Genomic DNA, 23,549 nt, shown 5'->3' on the forward strand with positions numbered 1-23,549 from the left:
TGGCTCAGAGCCCCCAGTGCTTGGCACCTTGTGCTGGCAGGGGCCTGGCCCAGTGGCCTTGCAGTCTTTGGCTGACCTCTTCTCAGCTTGGGCACACAAGCCCTGACGATGCTGCATGCCAGGCAAGGCCAAGTTCAAAACAATCTTGACTGTCTTTTATCAAGCAGACTTAGAATCTAATAAAGCCAAATCAGCTTCGACTGCAGCTGATTCCCGCAAGAGGCTGCTGAGCACTTCAGGCTCTCCAAACAGGACTTGGATCCTGGAGCAGCTTTGCAAATGTTGCTTCCCGGAGACAGCCTCATGCAAATTGCAAACTGGTTGGGTTGGCAGGCAGTCCTGTTGCTGGCACTGTGCCAGCACTCCCATGGCAAGCACAGACTGCTGTGAGAGATGCTTGCTGCTTCTTTTGGGCACTGCCGGCCTCTGGCGTGTCCTTGAGGTCACTTCTTTCTGAGATGTAGCCTGGCAGCAACACCCCCACCTCGGGTGGCCACACACATGTGCATTTTGCAAGTATCAAAAACTCTCTTGGCTCTGAAAACAAAGGATTATGAACAGGAGCAAAGCCACCTCCTGCCCGGACCGGGGAGCAGTGCCTCAGCCACAGCCTCTGACAGCCAGCTGCCTGTTCCGTGGCAAGAGCAGGGAACAAGGACAAGAGACAACACTTGGAGCTGGTGAGAGCACCAGCTGCTGCCAGCAGGCTCAGAGCTGCGTGGTGCCCGCAGCACACCGAGCCAGCACACAGGTGAGCGTGGTCCCTGCTGGTGCTGGGCAGACAGGCCTTTAAAAGGTCCTTTTGAACCAGAGCAGATGAGAGTCTGGCACTAAGCATTCTGCCAGTGAGCTTCCACTGCTCATCTGCTCCCTCTGCACGATTTCCTGTTGCTTGTTGTAGGAAAGGAATGGAAATGGCAACTCTCTGCAGCTTGCCCCTGCCAGCGTTCCCAACCCAGCACAACACATCCCCACCTCATTACCAATGCCCAGAATGTGCCCAGAGCAGAGGTTGCTTGGCAGGGAAACTCACCAAGCCCAGCAGTCAGGAGCCCCTCTCAAGCAGGACCAGCCACATTCTGGCAGTCATTTGACAGTTGCAGAGGCAGGGCACAGCTCCTGGGATAGCCCAGCCTGGCAGGATGGCCCTGCCAGGAGCTGAGTAGCCCTGCCAGCTGAAGCACAGAGCAGAGCCCGGCTGGCCTCAGCGGGTGGAGCTCATGCAGGGGTGACTGCTGCCTCCCAACAGCAGCTGGCTGCCCTCTGCCCTGGCCAGGCTCTGCCCTGACCCTTGCCCCAGCCCGGTGGGAGCAAGGGCATGGACTAAACACCAGCAGCATAAGGGACCTCTGCTCCTGGAAAGCCTTTGAGCATTGCCTCCTCTTCCTCGCAGGAGGAAGGTCCATGGCAGGACTCCTCACCCAGCAAAGCCACCCAGATGTGCACCAGGACCCAGATGAGGGCAGTCCCCACCTGCTCAGCCTGACCCACCATGGCACGCCTCAGCCTGCGTACTGGACACGGGGATGGGGAGGACAAGGACAGCTCTGAGGCCCCTGGAGCTGTCTGAGACGCACTGCTCAGAGATCCAGGGCCACATGTCCCAAGATGCCCAGACAGAGAAGGAACCTATGGAGCCCAGGGAGGGAGGCCAGCACCCTGGACAAGCAAGCAGAAGGGGAAGGAGCCTCTTACCTCGGGGCACAGAGCAGCTGGCCGCAGACCCCAGCCGGCCACGTCCCTGCTGCAAGCGGAGCCGCCAGCAGAGCCGAGCCGCCAGCGTGGAAGAGACGCGGGTGGGAAGGAGGACCGGGAGGGTGGGGAGCACACGGCGCTCACTCGCAGGTGGGTGACTCACTTCCCTCCTGCTAGTTGCGACACAGCTCAGAAGTGCCTCCGTTGCACCTCGCAGCTTGACACAGACTGCCGTGGCCCTTCCTGGAGCAGGCAGCGGCAGGGAAGCGGTGGCAGAGGCTCCCTCCTGGCCAGGAGCCTGTGTGTCCCCCGGCGCCTCGCAGATCTGACATAGGGCGGCCCTGCCTGGCGGCAGCCCCAGGACATTGGCAGTCGCCGGGCCAAGGTCACAGAGGTGCAGGGGCTTGGCCAGGGGTGGGTCTGTCCCTGGGCTTCTCGTTTCCTGCTGGCCGCGGGGCCGGAGCCAGCGCAGCAGCAGCAGCAGCGGCAGGAGCCTGTTCGGACCCCTCCACGGCAGGTGGGGTGAGGCTCTGCTCTGCTCCCTGCCCTCGCTGCAGGTTTACAACGCCTCCTCGGCTCTTGAGCTCCTTCGGCTTCAGAACAGGCACAGGAGGGACCCACTGCTTGCTGCTGCATTCCTCCGGCATTCCTCTGCTCAGGTTTCAGCTGGGATTTCCCCGGAGCTGTCCTGTGGCACTGGCATCTCCTGGGGCACGGGTTCCACATCCGCCTGAGTCACCCGAGTCAGAGCAAGAGCTCACAGGTCTTGCTGTCTGCCCTGGAACCAGCCTGGGGGTTGACAAGGAAATGCTGTTGGCCTCTCTTAGCTGCTCAGAAGAGGCACTGGCTTCTGCAAGCAAGAAGCTATGAGGCCTCAGACAGCCCTCAAGAATCAGACAGTCACAGCTGCTCGGTGCAGAAAAGCAGATGGAAAGCACAGCTAAGCAGGCAACACCACCTGCACCACCAGCAGCAGGAAATGGCTGTTTGGGTGTCCTGCGGCCCCCACCTGAGCTTGCAGCATGCAGAGCTGCAGCAGATCCTCGTTCCCCAGCTGCACAGCAAAGCTGCCCCAGTTGCATCTCTCCTAGCAGCAGGGCTTGCTCCTGTGAACGGGCAGGGCTGGACCATGCTAGGAGCACAGCCAGCAGGCTGAGGACAGTTCATATCCCCTCTGCTTGGTGGTCCTGCACCTGGAGCAGTGGGAACACTTCAAACTCTAGGAGCACTGACAGAGAACTACCACCACAGACTGAGCTTCAGGAGGAAGCTGGGCTGGGAGAGCCCAGAGGCTGAGGGATGATCTGATCTTGGATGTGCGGGCCGAGGAGGTGGCATGTGCCTCAACAAGGCCAGATGCTGTGTCCTGCACCTGGGTCACAACAGCCCCATGAACACTGCAGGCTTGGAGCAGCACGGCTGGAAAGCTGCCGGGCAGAACAGGGCCCGGGCAGGCAGAGGGGCGTCCCATGGACAAGTGGCTGAAGATGAGCCAGCAGTGTGCCCTGGTGGTCGAGAAAGCCAATGGTATCCTGGCTTGGATCAGCAAGGGTGTGGCCAGCAGCAGGGCAGTGATTGTCTCTCTGTACTGAGCACTGGTGAGGCTGCACCTTGAGTGTTGTGTTCAGTTCTGAGCCCCTCGATGCAAGCAGGACATGGCTGGTATTAAAAATGCTGTGTGCAGCAGCAGCAGCAGGGAGGGGATTGTCCCCTTGGGCTCAGCTCTGGTGAGGCCACAACTTGAGTGTTGTGTGCAGTTTGGGAACCACAATACAGGAGAGCTGTGGAGGTGCTGGAGCAGGTCCAGAGGAGGGCAAGGAAGCTGTGAAGGGCCTGGAGAATAAATCCAATGAGGAGAGGCTGAGGGAGCTGGGGATGGTTAGTGTGAGGAAGAGGAGGCTGAGAGAAGACCTCATTGTTGTCTACAACTATGTGAAGGGACACTGTGGAGAGGCTGCTGCTGGGCTCTGCTCACAGGAAATTGGAAACAGAACAAGGGGGAATGGCCTCAAGCTGAGGCTGAGCAGGTTTAGATTGGACATTAGGAAGAAGGTTTTCATGGTCAGAGTGGTCAGGGACCACTGGTCAGGTCAGGAATGAGCTGCCCAGGGAGGTGGTGGAGTCCCCACCCTAGATGTGTTTCAGGGTGGTTTGGCTGTGGTGCTTGCGGCTGTGATTTAAGGCGAATCTTGCAGAGCAGGGTTCTAGGTTGGACTTGGTGATCCTGAAGCTCAAGCTACCTCTCTAGCAGGTTATACCTAGCAGGATGAATAAGGTAAAGAAAATGTATGCCTGTGTTTACAGAGAAAATAGAACTCTCAGAGGCACAGAACACCCAGACACCTTCCTTGTACTAGGCAAGAACATGTCACTGTACATCTGCTCACACAGACCAGTGCAGAAGAACAGAAGAGATGAAAGGGGGTGGAGGGCAGCAGCCACTGTTCAGCATTCATCTGTCCTGGGCCCTCTCTGCACAACTCCATCATGGTGCTCATCCCTAGCAGGCAGAGATGGAAAGCAATTAACCAGTTCTGAAAGGTGAGACATCAGAAGATGCAGGCATCTCCTCAGGGCAGCAGAACCCCTTTTCCTGAAGGGAGCCCTTGTGAGTGCCCAGGACACAAAGAGCAGCACAAAGGAGTGTGCACAGCTGAAGAGGAGTGCACACAGGACAGCAAGCCCAGGTGAAAGGAGCTGGCAGCATCTTCATGGAGGGAAGCTGCTCACAAGACCCAGGGTCCTCAGGGCAGCTGGGGAGGGTTTCTGGGAAGGTCTGCAGAGGGTTGTGCCATGCACACCAGTCTGCAGCACACAGCCTTTCAACAGCTGAGAGTCTCTTCAAAATGTACACCACCCACAAGGCAGGATTAAAAACAGAACTGGGTTTGAGCTCATCCCACAGCTCTGAGGAGCTCCACTCGCACAGGTGCCCAGGTCCTCTCAGCCCACCCACGCTCCCCAAAGGCTCACAGCTCAGCTTTCAGCATGGGCTCTGGCACACCTGCACCCACCCAGGCAGGGAGTGAGTCCTGTTCTCCTGGGTGCCACTTAGCAGCACTGCCACTTCAAGTCAGCAGACTCTGGGACTCTAGCAGAACCTCAGCAGGAGAACTTCATGCTGAAGAGTAGCAACACCTCAGTGGGCAGCACCCAACTCACAGCCCTGCAAATGTGCCTTTGAATAACTCCACCAGAAAAAAGGGAACTTGGGTAAAAATTTATTTTACATACAGACCATTGCAACTTAACTAATCATAGGAGAGGTTATTGTCCCTTTGCAGGAAGTGACCTGCAGGAAGGGCTGAGATTAACAGAGGTCTGAGCCTGAGAGCTGGGATAGGAGTTTGGAAATCAGATTTTGGGGACGTTCTTCCAAGCACCACAGTTCAGTGAGGAGCTGCAGGTCAGCTGCACTGCGCAGTGCTGGAAGCAGATTCCCAGGGTCAGTTCAGCCCTTTCCAAAGCTGAACTTGCTGAGCAAGATGATGCCTGGGAAAGGATGGATGCATTCTCAGTATTTTGTTCAGCTCTCAAACTAGAAATGGAAGTGGTGAAACAGCACAATCTGGGAAGTACAAAACATTTAGTTACAGGGCAGCAGACAAACAGGACAGCAAACAGTGGGGACCCTCCTAAGCCAAGGGTTTTACGTGGAGCAGGGTCCTGGCAAAGTTCCTACTATGGCCCTAGTTCAGATGGACAGAGTACAAAAAATACTTTGACCAATAATTAATTGTACTGGAAACAAAGAGTCTACTAAAAAGCAAATCTTACTCTAGGTGCCAATGAGTCCTTAAAAGCAGGGAAGGGACTGAGGAGCTGCACTTGGGCAGTGCTGCCAGGATCATTCGCGCTGCTCCATTTTTACTTTGGGAGGTCTCAGGAAGGTCCTGTTCTTCTTTTCCTTCTTTCCCTTTGTATTTGCCTGGAAATTTCTCCAGCTGTCCACACGCCCATCCCGACTCTCCTGGGAATGAGAGAGAGGCAATGTGAGAGTGAAGAAGTGCAGGAGGCAGAGCACAGGCAGCACACACTGGTAGCAGTGGAACAGTAGCAATTTCCCACTTATCCAGCATGGAGCACCCTGGCAGCCAGGACAGACAGACACTGTGAGGAGCCAAGACAGTCAGCTCAGTGGAACCACAGAGGAGCTCACAAACACCAGCACCAGCATTAATCTTGCTTCAGAAGCAATCAGCTTGAGATGTGCAGTCCTGACTGGTGCTGGATTCTCTGATGTACAAAGGAAACAAGAAACCTCCTCTGCAGTGCAGGGCTCTGGTCTGCCAGCCCAGAAGGTGCTATTGCCTTGCTCTGCCCCACAGCCCTGAGACAACTCTGCTTGAGCTACAGCCTGGAGACAGGCAGAAGGGGAAGGGAACCATACTGCTGTCTTCTCTCATGCTTCTTGCCCCAGGCTTCATCACAAAGACACAGTGAGAACAGGTCTCTAATGCCCTTTTCTCCCCTCCCTGACCTACCTACAGAACAGAAACCCCTCCTATAAAACACAGCAACCAAAAATCCTTCCCCCAAGCCAGCCTACAATCCCTGCAGGCTGAAGGCTTTGCACAGCTGGACAGAAGTCCAAGGAGGCTCTGCCTCACAGCATGGGATCCATACACTCAAGTTCCACCTGCCCATGCAGTGCCTGCAGCACTGGTGCTGCACACAGGTTCTGGCCAGGACAGCTGCCTGCTTCCCTGCCCTGCTTCCCCATGGTGTGATGGGGTCAGTGATCTGGATGATGAGGCTGAGCACCTTGGCAAGTTTGCAGGTGATCCAAAGCTGGGAGAAGCTGACAGCCCAGAGGGTCATGCTGCCATCCAGAGGGATGCTGACAGGCTGGAGCCAGATGTGAGCTAATGAGAGCCTCATGCAGCTCAGCAGGAACAACCCCTGGCACCAGCACAGCGTGAGGGCATCTGCCTGAACAGAGCTTGGCAGAAAGCCCAGCAAAGGGCCACGAGTGTGCCTTTTGGATGAGGACTGGAGAAAAGAGGCTCAGGGGGATCTCAATGATGTCTACGTGGTGGGAAGAAGACTGAGCCAGGCTCTTCTTACTTGTGTCCAGTGCCAAGGCCAGAGGCCAAGGGCACAAACTGAAACACAGTAGGCTGTACCTGAGCATCTGCAAACATGCTTCCATGGAGGGTGACTGAGCTCTGGAACAGGTCGCCCAGAGAAGCCACAGAGATTCCATGGCTGCAGATACTACAAAGTCATCTGAACATGGTCCTGGGCAGCTCTAGGTGGCCCTGCTTGAGCAGGGAGAGCTTGGATCAGATGGACCCGAGGACCCTTCCGACCTCAGCCATTCTGTGATCACACCTTTGCTAGGATGAGACTGTCCAGCAGCTCCTGTTCTAGCAGCTTCTGTTCTATACTTCTTGTTTCTTAGTTTGTTGGTGGACAGAAGCTCAGCTGCAGAACAGCAACTCTGGGGTGTTCTTAACAGCTGAACCACCACCTGAAACAGCTCCTCCTATGGGACAGGCTTTGAAGGCAGCCACTGAGCTAGCAGCCAAGCATTCAAGTGTTCTTTTGTCTCCAGCCACCCTCAGCAGCAGTTTCTTGTTCTTGTGTCCTGCAGGGACCCATCCTGGACACGAACACCAAGCTTTGATGCTCTTTTCACATGGATTAAATAGGCACCAGCAAGGCTGGAGAAGACAGCTGCAAGAGCAGAGGTTCAGCTGTTCAAGAGTGGAGGAGGACATGCAAGAACTCAGAGCTGCAGGATCAGCAGTTCTGCAGCTCCCCTGTTTGGTCCCTCATTACTTGCTTGCAGTACCTGCTCACATCTCCTCAGCTGCTCTGCTTCACTGCATCCCCACAGCACTGACATCCAACTGCTGTGGCCACCCTGGCACAAGGACACAGAGCTGCCAGCAGCAAGGCCAGTGCCATGCTCACTTCTCTCTCTAGCATGGGATGACAAAACCACAGCACCAGTACACAAGCTCTCCACAACATCCATGTCATGTACCACATGAATACAAACTCTGCCCAGATGAGTCTGCAGAAGTATCCTGGCTGGCTGCTTGCCACCAGATGCCAGCCCAGCTCAAGCACCTCTCTCCCAGACACCCTCTTTCTTAAAGTCCTCTTGAACACAGACTGGGATCCATGATCCAGCTTTGGCTCAAATGAACAAGCCAGCTCACCTTGTCTGGAGCTTCTGCACACCACTGCTGACCTCCTTCCTGCAGACAGGAAGTCACAAGACTTTACCTCTCCTGTGTAACGAGGGCAGCCATAGAGGCTTGATCAAGCTTTTGGCAGAGAGCGGGTTTGTCCCCTGGCATAGCAGAACAACCACCACAAAGCTGCTGCTAATGGGTCTCAATCCTGAGTACAGAGAGGGTCAAAGTGACAGGACCCAGCCTGTGACATGTGTGGGAGATGTGGTTCTGTGCCTGTCAGACCAGAAAGTACCACCCACAGTGGCTGAACGGCTGCCAGATGAACCCTTCCTGGTCACTGTGGCAGTTTGAGCTGATTTTCCATCTCAGACCTAGGGGAGAGGTGAACATTCCCGGGATAGGCCATAGAATGGCAACAATGGATAAGTTAATATAATTTCACTGGAGCACCAAGAGCTTTATGCCAGAAGCACAGCTTGTTCTTCCCCCTTGCTGGCTTCTGCTGCTCGAGCTGCACCTGCCTGCTATCTTCCCGCCCTGCTGTTTTGGCTGCTGCTGCTTTTGCTGCTTCACCCCTTCCCCATCTTCCTTAGGGTCATTATATTTTTTCTCCAGTAGTTTATTTCTCCTTATACTGTTACACTTAAACTATAAAAAATACAATTTCATCTTTCCCTGACTTTCCAAAACAATCTGCGTTGTGGTGAGTTTATTCTTCCGGGGGAGGGACCCAGGGAGGGACCCACCCTAACCCGGGACATTAACTTTTGGTGCCCAACGTGGGGCACGATCTTGGTTTGCTTTTTTCTTTTGATTGATAATCAGGACAAGGAAGTCAGGGAAAAATGAATTTGTTTGGTATTCTTTGGCCCATTATTGCTTCAATTTTGACTTTCTCAGTTCAGCAGTGCTTTACCACTGTGGTGCACTACCAGGTGTGTTTGTTCCTTGCTAAGATGGTCTGGAGCTCAGCAAAATCTGCGTTAGCGAAGGTTGGAAAGTTTGTTACGGATGTTTTAGGGTTTAGGAATGTCACTGAGGCTGTGCCATATGTTGTGCTGGTGTCAGAGACTAGAAGTTACTTGGGAGAGCTGAGTTACCCAGTGGCCTGCCTACTATGTTTGAATTTGATGTTTCTGGCTGCTATTGCAGGTCTGATTGTAGTTTGGAGACAAGAGAGATGCAGGAATAAACAGGCTACAAAGTGAGGGTTTTACCTTCTCTGGAGGCAGTAGTAGGGAGATACGGGTTAAAGACAGAGTCTGCAACCCAAGCCGGGAGGGAAGGCCACGGCACCGGGGGAGGGAAGGCCACGGCACCGGGGGAGGGAAGGCCACGGCACCGGGGGAGGGAAGGCCACGGCACCGGGGGAGGGAAGGCCACGGCACCGGGGGAGGGAAGGCCACGGCACCGGGGGAGGGAAGGCCACGGCACCGGGGGAGGGAAGGCCACGGCACCGGGGGAGGGAAGGCCACGGCACCGGGGGAGGGAAGGCCACGCGTGGCCCCGGGCAGATGCACTGCTCGTAGAGCAGTGAAACATCCTGTCTCGGGACCTTTGCAAGAGGAAGAAGTAGTGGTCATGGCCTGTACCCCACTGACCCTGAAGCGTGGAGGCAGGAAGCTACCTGCCTCACGTTCGTACTGAATAGAATGGAGGAAAGTAAGGGTAGGAGCAAGGGAACCCCTGTGGGGGTGCAGCCACAAAGGGCTGCTGCGGCAGCAGTGCCGGATCTGCCTGCAGACGGTGTGGGCTATGGCAAAGTCCCTCGGATGGATAAAGTTGAGGAACTTGCTTGTGGAAAACGCAGCTCGAACGTTTTGATCTGTAGGAGAGTCGCTGACACCAGAGCCTCTGCCAGTAGAGAGGCTGCTGAGGCAAAGGTTCTTTCACCTGCAACCAGGGGACTGGAAGCGGTATCAGGGGATGCAGTGGGGTCCTTGGAGGGTGAACCCACTAACACCATGGAGCCTGCTAATTCCACTGCTCCTGCCTTAGCCCCACTTGTCTCTGCCGAGAAGAAGGTCAGGCATATTAGGCAAGACTATGCCTGGAAAGAGTGAGCACTGTTGATGAGTTGGCTGAACAGACGCTGGGATGGAGGCATGGACACCATAGAAATAAACCCTCCGACAGTAAGGCAGTTGGGAGTTTCCTCGAGAGACAATGGCATAGATAAGCACTTAGGACATCTCGGTGGCAACTCTAACCTCTGGTCAGGCGTATTGACAGCTGTGGTACTTCGGTACCCCAACAGGGATGATTTACCCTGGAGACCTTCACGCTGGAATACAGCTGAGCAGGGGGTTCAGTGCTTGCAGAGATGGCCATAAAAGAGCTAATCTATGGAGATTATGCAACAGAGGACACTGATGAGATACCTATGAGCTGAGCTCTCCTAAAGAAACTTATTCAGCTCGCCCCCTCTAATTATGCCCATATATTGGCAAGTAAAATGGTGGGGAAAGACGATGAAACAACTCCTCTGACTGTGAGTTTGCTGATCAAATGAGGCAAATAGAGGACAGCCTTACATTTAATGCCATGGTGTCAGCCATAAATACTATGGCTGAAGAGATTAAAGATAGCATGAAACAACTCAAGGAGGAATTTAAAACCTCCATATCCCAGTTGGCAAAGGACAGTGAACTTTCTTCCTCACCCTCAGAGTGAGTACATGTCTCGGCCATCAGAGATAGGAGTCCTCCCAGAAGACCAATTCAAACTAGCTCACTAAAAAATAGACAAGAGTCACGTGGGTCTCTTTGGGTAATCTTATGTGACCAATTTGGTGAAAACATGGATAACTGGGATGGGAAACCTACCTCACTTCTCCTGAAAACAGTGAGAGTTGCAGAATGAGAAGACTAAGAGTAGTTGCCTCAGTTTCCCCACATGACTCAGACAGTTCTGGCAATGATTCAGCTAATACCATTAAACACTGTGCCAACTGCACTTGTAATGGCCAACATTAGGGGGCCTTGCCTCTTACCAGGCGGAGGCCAGGGACCAGGAAGATAAAAGGATATACTGGAATGCGTATGTTAGGTGGCCTGGTACCTTGAAAATTCAGAAATACAGGGCTCTGGTGGACACAGGTGCTCAATGTACATTGATGCCTTCAAATTCTGAAGGAATGGAGTCTATTACTATTTCTGGAATTACAGGAGGCTCTCAAGAATTGACAAGGTTAGAGGCAGAGATGAGTTTGACTGGGAGTGATTGGCGAAGGCATGCCATTGTAACGGGTCCAAGTGCACCTTGCCTTTTGGGAATTGACTTTCTGACAGAAGGGTGCTTCAAGGATCCCAAGGGTTTTAAATGGACCTTTGGAATAGTAACTGTAGAAGCTGTTGGAGATAGACTGAAGTTGTCTGCTAGGCCTGAGCTCTCAGATGAGTCTGCAGTTGTTGGAGAGCATAATGTAGAGGATGTGAAGTTGCCAGTTGCCACTCAAACTGTACACCACAGGCAATATAGAACAAACCGTGACTCTTTGGTGCCCATACATGACCTGATTCGTCGTCTGGAGCACCAGGACGTCATTAACAAAACCCATTCACCTTTCAGCAGTCCCATATGGCCTGTGCGAAAGGTAAATGGAGAGTGGCGACTGACAGTTGACGTTCACGACCTAAATGAAGTGACTCTGCCCATGAGTTCTGCTGTGCCAGACATGTTAGAACTCCAGTATGAGCTAGAATCCAAGGAGGCCAAATGGTATGCAACCACAGATGTTGCTAATGCTTTCTTCTCTATCCCAATAGCAGAGTTTGCTTTCACTTGGAGGGGGATTCAGTATACATTTAACTGCCCCAGGGGTGGAAGCACAGCTCAAAGATCTGTCATGCAGTGATCCATGATGCATTGGAGAAAGGTGAACTCCAGAGCATCTGCAGTTCATTGATGACATCATTGTCTGGGGGACCACAGCACAAGAAGTTTTTGAGAACGGGAACAAAATAATTGCCATTCTGCTGAAGGCAGGTTTTGCCATAAAGCGAGACAAGGTGAAAGGACCTGCTAGAGAGATCCAGTTCCTGGGAATTCGTTGGCAAGATGGTCACCACCACATTCCAATGGATGTGATAAAGTTTCTGCCATGGCAAATCCCACAAATAAGAAGGACACATTGTCTTTCTTAGGAACAGTTGGATTTTGGAGGCTGCACATCCTTGGATACAGCCAAATTATAAAATCTTTCTATGATGTGACTCAAAAGAGGAACAACTTTAGGTGGGGACCTGAAAGCAGCCTTTGATCAGATAAAACAGGAAGTAGTTCATGCAATGGGTTTGGGGCCTGTTCGAACTGGTCCAGACATTAAGAACATTCTGTATACGGCTGCAAGTGATAATGGCCCAACCTGGTGCCTATGGCAGAGAGCCCCAGGAGAAACATGTGGCCGACCACTTGGTTTCTGGAGTAGAGGATATAGAGGGTCAGAAGCAAACTATACACCAATGGAGAAAGAGATCCTTGCTGCTTATGAAGGTGTAAAAGCTGCTTCAGAAGTAATTGGAACAGACTCTCAGCTTCTTTTGGCTCCCAGATTACCAGTTTTGAACTGGATGTTTGAAGGAAAGAGGTCATCGCCACATCACACAACCGATGCTACCTGGTCTAAGTGGATGGCTCTCATAACACAGCGAGCACGCATGGGGAGTTTTGAACAACCTGGCATAGTGGAGATGATCACCAACTGGCCAGAAGGCACAAACTGTGTAAATCCTCCAGAGGAGCGAATAACTTGGGCTGAGGAAGCTCCTCCTTACTGTGATGTGTCTGAAGAAGAAAGGAACTATGCTCTATTTACTGATGGTTCCTGTCGCCTTGTTGGAAACAAGCAAAAATGGAGAGCTGCAGTTTGGAGTCCTCTGCAAGCAGTGGCTGAAGCAAAAGCTGGAGAAGGTGAGTCAAGCCAGTTTGCAGAGGTAAAAGCTGTCCAACTTGCTCTTGATGTGGCTGAGCATGAGAACTGGCCCATGCTTTACCTCTATACTGATTCGTGGATGGTGGCTAATGCCTTATGGGGTTGGCTAAAGGACTGGAAAAGAAATAAGTGGCAACGGAAAGGAAAGCAAATTTGGGCTGCTGACTCATGGCAGGACATTGCTACCCATCTAGAGAAAACCCCTGTAAGAGTAGGACACAGACACTCACATGCCCAAGAGTAAAGCTACTGAGGAACATCAGCACAACCATCAGGCAGATTTGGCTGACAAGCTGTTTCAAACCGATGTGAATTGTGATTTGGATTTAGATTGGGAACACCGAGGTGAACTGTTCTTAGCCCGGTGGGCCCACGATTCCTCAGGACATCAAGGCAGAGATGCTACCTACCAATGGGCACGGGACAGAGCAATCAACATCTCCATGGACACTATAACACAAGTTATACATGACTGTGATATTTGTGCTGCTATTAAACAAGCCAAGCATCTGAAGCCCTTGTGGTATGGTGAGCGATGGGCAAAGTACAAATATGGTGAAGCGTGGCAGATTGATTACATCTCTCTACCTCGTTCTCGGACTGGAAAGCAGCATGTGCCCACCATGGTAGAAGCAAGCACTGGATGGCTGGAAACCTGTCCAGTTTCCCATGCTACTGCACGTAACAGCATTCTGGGCTTGGACAGACAAATCCAGTGGCGACATGGCACTCCAGAGAGAATTGAATCAGATAATGGAACCCACTTTAAAAACAACCTCATAAAAACTTGGGCCAAAGAGCACAGCATTGAGTGGATCTATCACATCCCCTATTATGCACCTGCCTCAGGCAAAATCAAACATTACAATGGCTTGCTAAAAACAACTTTAGAGGCAGTGGGGGGAGAAACCTTAAAGAATTGGGAGAAACATCTAGCCCAAGCTACCTGGGTAGTGAACAGTAGAGGTTCTACCAACTGAGCAGGTCCAGCTTATTCAGATGTGCTACAAAAGGTAGCAAGTGACAGGGTTCCTGTCATTTGTGAAAAGAATTTGTTGGAGAAGTCTGTTTGGGTATTCTCCCCTTCAGGGGAGGCTACACCTGTCCGAGGGTGGTTTCTGCTGAAGGACCTGGTCATACATATTGGGTTATGCACAAACTTGACACTGGCAGAGAGAATGTAGATATGTTGTTATGAGTTCTTTTGCAGATGATTGTGGTGCCCATAAAACCCATGAAGGACCCACTGTACATGGGCATGAACCCTGTGAGTGCCAAGAGTCCTGCTCCATCCCATTCACTGAGGAAAACATCTGACTGTTTCTTGAAAAACCTTTGAGCTAGTTGACGTCTCAGGCAGATGGAAATGAGGAGAGGCATGAGAGGAGTTGGAGAAAAATGCCTGAAGCCTGGACAACAATCGTCCACAACACTGATGTTATCCCTAGTTAGATGGAACGACTTGATGCTGCAATGGGAATTATATTAAAGGGGTGGATTGTGGCCATTTGAGCTGATTTTCTAGCTCAGACATAGGGGAGAGGTGAACATTCCAGGGAGGGGCCACAGAATGGCAACAATGGATGAGTTAATACAATTTCAATGGAGCATCAAGAGCTTTATGTCTAGAGGCACAGCTTGCTCTTTCCCCTGCTATCTTCCCTCCTGCTGCTTTGGCTGCTGCTGCATTTGCTGCTCCACCACTGCCTGACCCCTTCCCCATCTTCCTTAAAGTCATTATATTTTTCCCTAGTAGTTTATACTGTTACACTGAAACTACAAAAAATACAATTTCATCTTTCCCTGACTTTCCAAAAAAATCTGTGTTGTGGTGAGTTTATTCTCCTGGGGGAGGGATCCACCCTAATCCAGGACAGTCACCAGTGAGCAGGGCTAAGCAGCAATTCAAACTTGTGACTAGGGAAAAGAATGAGCTGCTGCCAGAGCTGAAACCATCCACACCTCAGTTTGTCAGACTTGTCTCAGGACAGTGATACCAAAGCTCCAAGACTGGGCTCTTCTCCCCACAGCACCTATGCTTGTGCAGGTTCATTACTAAGTGTCCACTGAAATTATCTTCAACACCTGCAGACAAAAAGTCCCCTCCAGAAGCACTCCCTGTAGCCTGGGTAAGAACTACTGATGCTCATGCTGCAAGTTAAGCTGCTGATTACCTCAAAGTTCTTCTGCCATTCTCGCTCTCGTTTGGCTTTCTCCTGTGCCTCTATTTCCTCTTCCCTCTGCCGCTTCCTGGAAGGGAAGCCACAGAGCAGTTCTGAACCACAAGCACCTACTTTAGAGACACACAGCAATACTTCCAAAACACCTCAGAAAGCTCTTCTCTTGAGAGGTAGAAGTGCTTATCAGAAAAGACAAATACACAGACCTAAGACAGAACTCGATTTCAGATCCAGAAGAGCAGGGAGCACAGAAGATGGTCTGGCACCACTGGCACCAGTGAGTCAACTTCTCTGGCTCAGCAAAACCATTTGGACTCCTTTACAAAGCCAGTGCCAAGTCTCTAAATCAGTTGAGAGGGCACATTTCGAGACGTTAGGGAACACTTGAGGATGCAAGGTAAAAATGAAGGTGTTCCCCCCCTTAATTTTACTCTCTAATCAAAAGCAGTCGCCCCTTGTACTGCCCTCACTGACTGACATAAACCCCCTCCACACGATGCACCCACTGGGACCGCTCAGCAAGGTGCTTAGTACACCTACAACAGCTCAGGGCCACAATGCCACAGGATATTTCTGGCACTGAATTAGAATTTAAAAAATCAATTCTTGGCATGTTTGCAACAGGCAGAAAGGTGCTGGGCCTGGCTCCCACTGTGCACACCAAACACATTGCTGTGCTCCACAGCAGGGCAAGCCTCCTGTTGGCACAGAGCTCCACACCCCACAGGTTACCCAGACAGGAGAACTGTAATTGCTGAAATCAGGAATTAGACCCTTGTTAATCTAATCCAAGGCCTTGCTTTCAGCAGGAGGCTGGACAAGATGATCTCCAGAGGACTGTTCCCATTTAGGATTTTCTGAGACTCTTATCTACTCTGAGGAAGCCTGAGGCGGGAGGGAGGGCCTGAACTGCAGAAGCAGAATGCTGCTCATACCTTTCATGCATTTCTTTTGCTTCTCTTTCTTTTCTCTTGATTTCCAGTTCAGCAAAAAGCTTCATTGTCTGTTTGTACACCGCTTGTTTGAACTGTAAAACACAAATTCAGTCTTAAAAGAGTGCCCCCTAACACAGTTAGAGAACTCTGCTGCACACAAGAATGTGCTCACAAACCCCCCCCAGCCTTGCCAGCAGGCACTAGCAGAGGGACACACAAAGGCTGGAAATGCTTCTGATAGAATTCTAGCCCTGGCACTGGCAAACGACTCTCATTAGCTTCATATTGGTCTCATTTTCATTTGTGCCTAAACAGAACTGTTCATTTCAACCTCTCTTAATCCCCTGTTAAGTCTTGCAAGGTTATATTTGACCAAAAAAAGGGTCACTGCTTAGACAGTGATTTCCCAGCAGATCTTATTGTTGCGTTGCAAAACTCTAACATTGGCTTTCCAACAAGAGATGGCTTAAACCAAACTCCAGCATTAGAGAAGGGCAAGAGACTTCTGAAGCAGAGTAACATGGTTTGGGGTTGGATACTGTGATGGTATCAAGAGGAAAAATAATGCTGTAGGAAAACAAAAAGGTGACAACAGTGAGACTAAAGAGGTCAGTGCTTGACAATCCCCTGCCATGGTGCTAAAGGCTCTAACGTCACCTGGCTGCTTCAGACTAGAAGCCAGGGAAGAGCTCAGATGTGTCCTGCCTGTTTCTCTGACGGTGACTGCTGCAGCACGACACAGCACAGCTCCACACCTCACATGCTGCATGGCAAACAACCAAGACAGTCCTCACTATAGTGTCCCCAAGAGCATGCTGGAGATGCTGCAGCAGGTTCTGCTGGAAGGACACCACAGCTCCAGCATGCAGAGTGTAACAACGAAGTCCATTCAGGGAGCCTGTGCAGCAGGGAAGACTTGCTCCAAGAAAAGACCTGGATGTGAGCTCCATGAGGTTATGGTACCTTCACTCCTCACAGATGAACTGCTGTCTAAAACACACAGGTGCTACCCAACTCTCCCATTTTTCTCTAAATGGAAGGATGCAGAACACTCTAACAAGTCTATTAAACATTCCAGCACTGATTTTGACTCTTAATTCCTCAAAACACACCCTGTACTCCCCAGTTTCTCTGAACAGCACTGTAACTTACAACTTCAGGATCATCCTCTTCTACAGTGGGAGGTTTTCCATCCTTCTTCAATTGCTTCTTTTTTTCTTTCACCTACAGAGTAACAACAAAAACAAGAGCCTCAGAAGTTTTATAGGGCTTACAAAATTATACACAAGTAGTTCTGCAGTCCTGCATGCAGCTTTGGAGCCCTCAATACAGGAATGACATCGACCTGATGGAACAGGTCCAGAGGGCCACAAAAATGATCAGGGGGCTAGAGCACCTCCACTATGGGGACAGGCTGAGGGAGCTGGGGGTGTTCAGCCTGAAAAAGAGAAGGCTCCACGGAGACCAGAGAGCAGCCTTTGGTACCTGAGGAGGCTACAAGAAGGTTGCAGAGGGACTGTTGCCAAAGGCCTGCAGGGACAGGAAGAGGGCAATAGTTTGAAATGAGAGCAGAGCAGATTGAGATTGGATGTGAGGAACAAGTTCTGCAGCAGGAGGCTGCTGGAACACTGCAAAAAGTTGCCCAGGGAGGTGGTTGAGGCTCCATCACTGGAGATATTCAAGATGAGGCTGGAGAGGGCTGTGGGCAACCTGCTCTAGTGGAGGATGTGCCTGCTAAGCACAAGGGTTGGACTGGATGAGCTCTGGAGCTCCCTTCCATCCCAGATGCAGGAAGAACTTTGGATGACAGCAAACTCTGCATTTGGACCAATGTTTTATTTTAGACTTCTGGTCCTAGGTCTAGATAAAGACACAGAAGATCACTGCCAGCTGAACTATTAATTTAAAATCCTGTGTTAGATACTATTCATTCAACACAATCCCTTTGCTGCTTTTTGTTTAAGATACATTAACAGGCAAGATGCACCACCCAAATCAGTTTGTTTTGGTTTGTAACAGTCAAAAGACCAACAACACCCAGCAGAACATCTGAGTATCTGAGCCCCCCTTATCATCTGCTTCCTCAAGCTTCTTGTTGTTTAGTCCATCCACACAACTCAACCAAGCTCTTGGTCAGCACAATCCAAGCTCCTTCCCTGGTCTTGGAGGCCAGTTTCCCCAAAACTTCCCAGTTTCCTGCTGTCACCACTCACTTTCTTCCATCTACACACAACTCAACTGCATCATTCATTCAGACTTGAAAAACTTGAGGTTAGATCATGTGGTCTGACCTAATTCTGTGAAGTACTGAATTTCACTGAAGCATCCTGCACTGAACTCAGCACTGGTGTTGGATGAAGCATACTTGCTCATGTCCTGAAGAGCTGAGTCTACCTGAACACCTTCAGTAGAAGGTTCTCTTATCTCACCTTTTAATGACCTGAATATGCAGCAGGTGAACCAAAAAGCATGTTATGAATGACTGACTACCACTCACCTGCACCTCTGGGAATTACCATGGAATACTTACAGTGTGTTCCACATATTCTTTTCCTGCCTGTATCACATCCAGGGCCCTCTTCTTCTGCTCCTGATCCAGCAGTAACTTGTATGCTTTATCTACAGCTACAAGAAAGCATCAGCATCAATTGCACCAGCAGGCACACCCCCACAGCAGCACAACATTGCTGCCTGCTGACCACACGCATTTCACTTCCTAGAATTTGGGGGGTTGCTTGGTTAGGTTAAGTACCTATGGGTAAGTGGTATCACAATTAGTCAAATGAAATCTGGGGTAGAGCAAAGCCAGAAGCTCTCAGGTAGCTTTTGGAGTTAGTAGGGTGAAGGCATTGGCCCTGCCAGGGCATAAGGTCAGGTTAAAGCTGCATAACACCCCACAGTAACGCAGAGCACATCGGGAACATCAGCTCCTGCTGTTGCCTGGGCTCTGAATGCCAAAGCACAGCTCAAACAGCTTCCAAACAGCCTGGACAGCCCAGGACCGAGTTTGTGCCCAGTGGGGAGGGACAGGCATGGGGACTGCCACCTAGCGACAGCTTTGGCAATCCTGCCGGGGGCTGCACCCCGAGGGAGCATTTCAAGCAGTCCAACTGCCAGTGTGCAGGAACGGGTGAGAGCTTTACCTTCAAACGCCTTCTGGGCTCTGTCTGCATCGTCCTGATTTTTGTCTGGATGCACCAGTATGGACAACTGCAAGAGAAAGGATCTGGCTGTCAATGGTACTTTGAAAGGGGAGTGCTCCAGGGGTGCCTGTGAGAGGAGGGAAATCACTTCAGACAGAAGGAAGCACAAGGGATCACACTCCTCTGGGAACTGACGAAGCAGCTGGTGAGCAGCAATGTGCATCAGTAACGGCTTACAGAGCCAGTACAGGCCCTGTATAGGCTGGCTGGGAAAAACTGCATCCTGAGACAGCCTTCAGCTGCAAGGCCTGGGACCAGCTGCAAAGCCCTTGGTCACCCAAGTGTCCTTCACCTTAAGAAACTAATCTACAAAAGTCTTCCTCAATCGAGGTTTACCTTCTAATCAATGTCTCCTAAGATGTTCTCCGGTACTGCCAAGGCTCTGCAACTATCAAACCGTCAAAAAGAGGGCAGCATAAGATTTTCCTTAGGTTCCTTTAATGAAAGCTAAAACTCCTTCCTCTCTGCTCTGCCCAGCAGAGACAGGACACTACTCACTACCATCTTTAGGGCAATCTTAACTGGGCTGGAAAGCACACCCTACACCTCCCTCTTTCCAGGAAAGAGAAAATTCTTTTTGGCTTTCCCCATATGACTCTTTTCTTTTTCTCCCCAGACTACTCTGGTTTTGTTGCTGCTGTCTAGACTCTGAAGTCTGTTGTTTATCTGCATCTGCACAATGTTCACAACCAGCCACAGTGCAGCAACCAAAATTGCATCAGTGCCAGAGAATGCAAAATAATTATTTCCTGAACACTACAGATGGCTCTTCCTGGCCCCCAGGAACAGGCCTGCCTCCAGCCCTAGGCAGCAGCATGCTACTGATTTACTCTCTGATCTGCTACAGCCAAAGTCTTTTTCCTTCTGTTGGCAGATCTACATTCAGGTGTTTTACTTCTTCAGTCCACAATCCCATGCTCTTTTTTCCATTTCATCATGCTGACTTCAAAGCATTTCCCTGAAGCTAAGACAGCCTCAGCTCATCCATTTGCAGAACTCTCCACAACAGACTAAAAGACTACTCTCACACTTCCCACACCTACCAGTAGTCCATATCTCAACTTGGCAGGCATGGTCCTCTGTCAGCTTGTTCAGGTGGCAGGCTTACAGCCTACAAATATTCTTTCTTTGATGCATGCACTCATCAAACTCAATTTTCTCCTGCAGATCTGTCAGCAGAGTAAGTCTGGGGTCTTGTTTACTGTGCTTCACAGAGCCCTCCAGATAAGTCAGTGAGCAGGGCTGCTGCTGTTCAGCACCAGCAATGACACTGAAATTCTTAAAGAAACCTCATGAGAAATGCCCTCCTCAAGTTCATACACTTGAGTGGAAATACCCTTTCTGGTGAATTCTGAGCCTCTGCAAGGACTGAAGCTCACCAGGCTGATCACACCTGGGCACGGTTTGCACCAGCCCCATCACAGCGCACACCATGCACGGGGCAGGGACACTTCAGCTCTCCCCTTGCTGAGACAAAGGCTGTTCTATGCATTTCTTCCCTCTGCCCAGATACAGCTTTGCCACCATTTCTCTTGTTCCCAAGCACAGGTGCACAATCTCTACTGAGCTTCTAGTTTCCTTCCAGAGGCTTCAACTGCAAAAGCTGAATACCTGCCGGAATCTTTTCTTTATCTCTTCGTCTGTGGCTTCAGGATCCATCTGCAGCACCTAGAAGAGACCATGAGAGCAGATCTGGTTTGACAATACTCGACATGTTTCATGTTCCTGGCAGCAAGCGCTAAACAATTGGTTCTCTGGCACACAGACAATGGCAGAAAGCTCTGGCTGTGCTGGTGTCCTTTCCACACTCAGCTCTCATGCAGACAGCCACCATCAGTCTAGCCCTTACCCAGGCCTGCAGCAACTCTCAGTCTGGAACAAAAGCATGTGGTGGCTTTGGGACACCATCAGATGATTTGTAACTGAGAACTTTGGGCAGGAAGCATACTGCTTCGTGTGAATTTATTCATTTTTATCCCTTGAAAGCAGACAGGACAGTCTGAGTCTGAATGTCTGGATTCCATGAATAAGCCCATTGGCCTACTGCTCCTTAGGGACGTGGCAGACTTTAGGACCTCTTGTCTGTTCTTACTGAACAAAAGAAAGACCTAAGCAACAAGTGAGCCTGCCCCATGCTGGTCTGACACTAAGAACCTGTAACCACCACTCCACAGGAAGGCTAGAGTCTACCTCTAAATGGCTTTCTTAATTTACTGTTCAAATACACCAAGATACAGAGAACTGCATGTTGCCAAGGTGAATCTGCCAACTGATCTGTCTGACCAGTCCTAAATGGGGACTACAAAGTGCACCCAAGGCTTTAAGAAAGGCAGACAATGACAATACTGGGAGAGAAGACACGTGGGGAAAGGCAGTTCCACATGAACAAAAGCTTGTTTATTTACTCTCTTCAGGCTGTCATACTTGTTAAGACTTCAGAACTGACTGCAATGTAGAATCAACGTAAGTGTAACACTGCAACAGGTTGCCCAAGGAGGTAGTTGAGGCCCCATCCCTGGAGATATTCAAGGTGAGGCTTCACAGAGCTCTGGTTGAGGATGCCCCTGCTGACTGCAGAGAGGGTTGGACTGGATGACCTCTGGAGGTCCTTTCCAACCCAACCCATTCTATGATAACATGCAAGGGAATTTTGCAGTGACCCCTCAAAGATTACTCACTAGTGTGAGCACTGACAGCCCTCTGCCCATTCCATGCACTACTAAGGTTCAGTGGGATGAACATCCAAAGGCAAGACACAACTGGAAGGCTGCTCAGAACAGAACCTGAGGAACACACCAGCTGCAGCATTCAGAAAATACCTGACTTTCCTCTACCACATCTTCCAGTCCTGTTACGTGAGGGCAATATGTCAAGAGAATAGTTTGTGCCTGTTGTAAACCAGTGGAAAGGAGAGGCAGCACACAGATGTCACTCTTCTGTCTTCTGTGCTGCCATAGACATCTGGAGAATTTTTTTGGTTCCTTATGTTTGGTCCCTCTACTGAAAAAAATACCCAGTAAACCTGCAAGTTGTTATACTAACTCAAAAGAGGATGAAACATTCAAACTAACCTCAAAAGGGTTCAGGTTGAAGTAGGAAGATCCAGGTCGAGTCAGTCTGTCAATTTGGTTTTTTGATGTTAAAACAGAGTCTCGTTTTTCTATTTGCTTCACCTGAAGAACAAGAGTGGCCTATGTTAGCTGACCATCACAGAGTGCTTACCTGGGTCACCAGGCATTGTTCCATACAATTCACACCACCTTTTGCTCATGCCAAGTCCGTAGTTCTTTTACTCAAGCATATTGTACAGCACAGCAGTACTTCTAACACTGCATTTTAACTATTACACACCCTAAAATGAACATCTGCCTGTCTCTCCCGTGGCTTGCTCGACACCTGTGGCTTTTCCCCTCACTTTGCTCCTACTCTAGCACCATCATGGGGATTCCTTGGAAGCCTACCCGCCGCTGCAGTTAACCTGCTGTTGGCATCGCAGCCACACAGTGGGCCCGGTTCGAATTTACAGGTGCTTCGTTCTGACCACAGCTCCCTTCGGTCACTTCAGTGATCACGGTATTAAGCCAAGGCGAACCACATCTGTTCATGTAGCGTGTACCTTTACCTATAGTAACGAGCACTCACTGCCCCGGCACCAGCTCTCTGCGGCAGGCCGAGGCAGACCAAGCCTTGCACGGTAACGGAGCCTGACAGCGGCTGCGGGAGCAGGCCCCGCACAGCGTTCCAGGACACTGTATCCACACACAGGCTGAGCCATGGAGCACAGCGCAGGGATGGACTCAGAAGCTACGCGGCGCGCATCTCCCACCGGCTATACACGAGGGGCGAGACAGGACTGAGCACTCGGCTCCTTCCCCCGACCACGGCAGGAGCTTCCCGGAGGGCGGGAGTCGCCACGGGGCCAGCGGCAACGAGCACTGCGAAGGCCCGTTTCCCCAGGCCAAACACAACCGCACCGGTACCTGCCGATTGTCCACCCCAGCCACTTACTCGTCGCCTGCCCGACACCGCCAGCGGCTTCTCCCGCCCCGCCCGCCCGCCTGCCCGCCCTCCAGCAGCTCCGGGCGGCCCCAGGAAGCGCCAAGGCCAGGCTCGGGGCCCAGCGGATTCCCGCCGGAGCGGCGGGTCCCGGCCGGGCCAGGCCCCTGTGCTGGGAGAAGAGTCCGCGGAGCGCGGCCGGGCGGCGCCGGGAGCGCCGGTACCTCGCTGTAGAAGGTGAGGAAAGCCTCCTCGGCGGCGCCGCCCGCCCCGGGCTCCCCTGCCGCCGCCATCGCCCGCACCACGTGACGCCGCGCGCGCGCACGTGAGAGCAGCGCTGAGGCCGGCGGCGCACTCGGCACGTGACCGCCGCGCGCCATAGCAACAGGCCCCGCCCCTTCCCGCCCGGCCCCTTCCCGCCCGGCTCCCGGCTCAGCTCCCGGCCCGGCCCTGCCCCC

General features: G+C 51.4%; 1 protein-coding gene across 1 annotated transcript; it reads right to left on the bottom strand.

Moving 5' to 3' along the window:
• Positions 1 to 4,900: 4,900 nt before the first annotated feature.
• DNAJC8 (DnaJ heat shock protein family (Hsp40) member C8) lies at positions 4,901 to 23,423 on the bottom strand. The gene is made up of 9 exons (XM_064172575.1): positions 23,316 to 23,423; positions 22,167 to 22,268; positions 20,707 to 20,763; positions 19,036 to 19,102; positions 18,423 to 18,517; positions 17,045 to 17,116; positions 15,893 to 15,984; positions 14,952 to 15,027; positions 4,901 to 5,665 (listed from the first exon to the last, which is right to left on the bottom strand). Exons 1-9 carry the CDS (start codon positions 23,382 to 23,384, stop codon positions 5,543 to 5,545), a joined length of 753 nt encoding a protein of 250 aa, XP_064028645.1. The 5' UTR covers positions 23,385 to 23,423; the 3' UTR covers positions 4,901 to 5,542.
• Positions 23,424 to 23,549: the final 126 nt, after the last annotated feature.

Source organism: Pogoniulus pusillus, chromosome 37 (genome assembly GCF_015220805.1).
Source record: "Pogoniulus pusillus isolate bPogPus1 chromosome 37, bPogPus1.pri, whole genome shotgun sequence".
NCBI classification, from domain to species: domain Eukaryota; kingdom Metazoa; phylum Chordata; class Aves; order Piciformes; family Lybiidae; genus Pogoniulus; species Pogoniulus pusillus.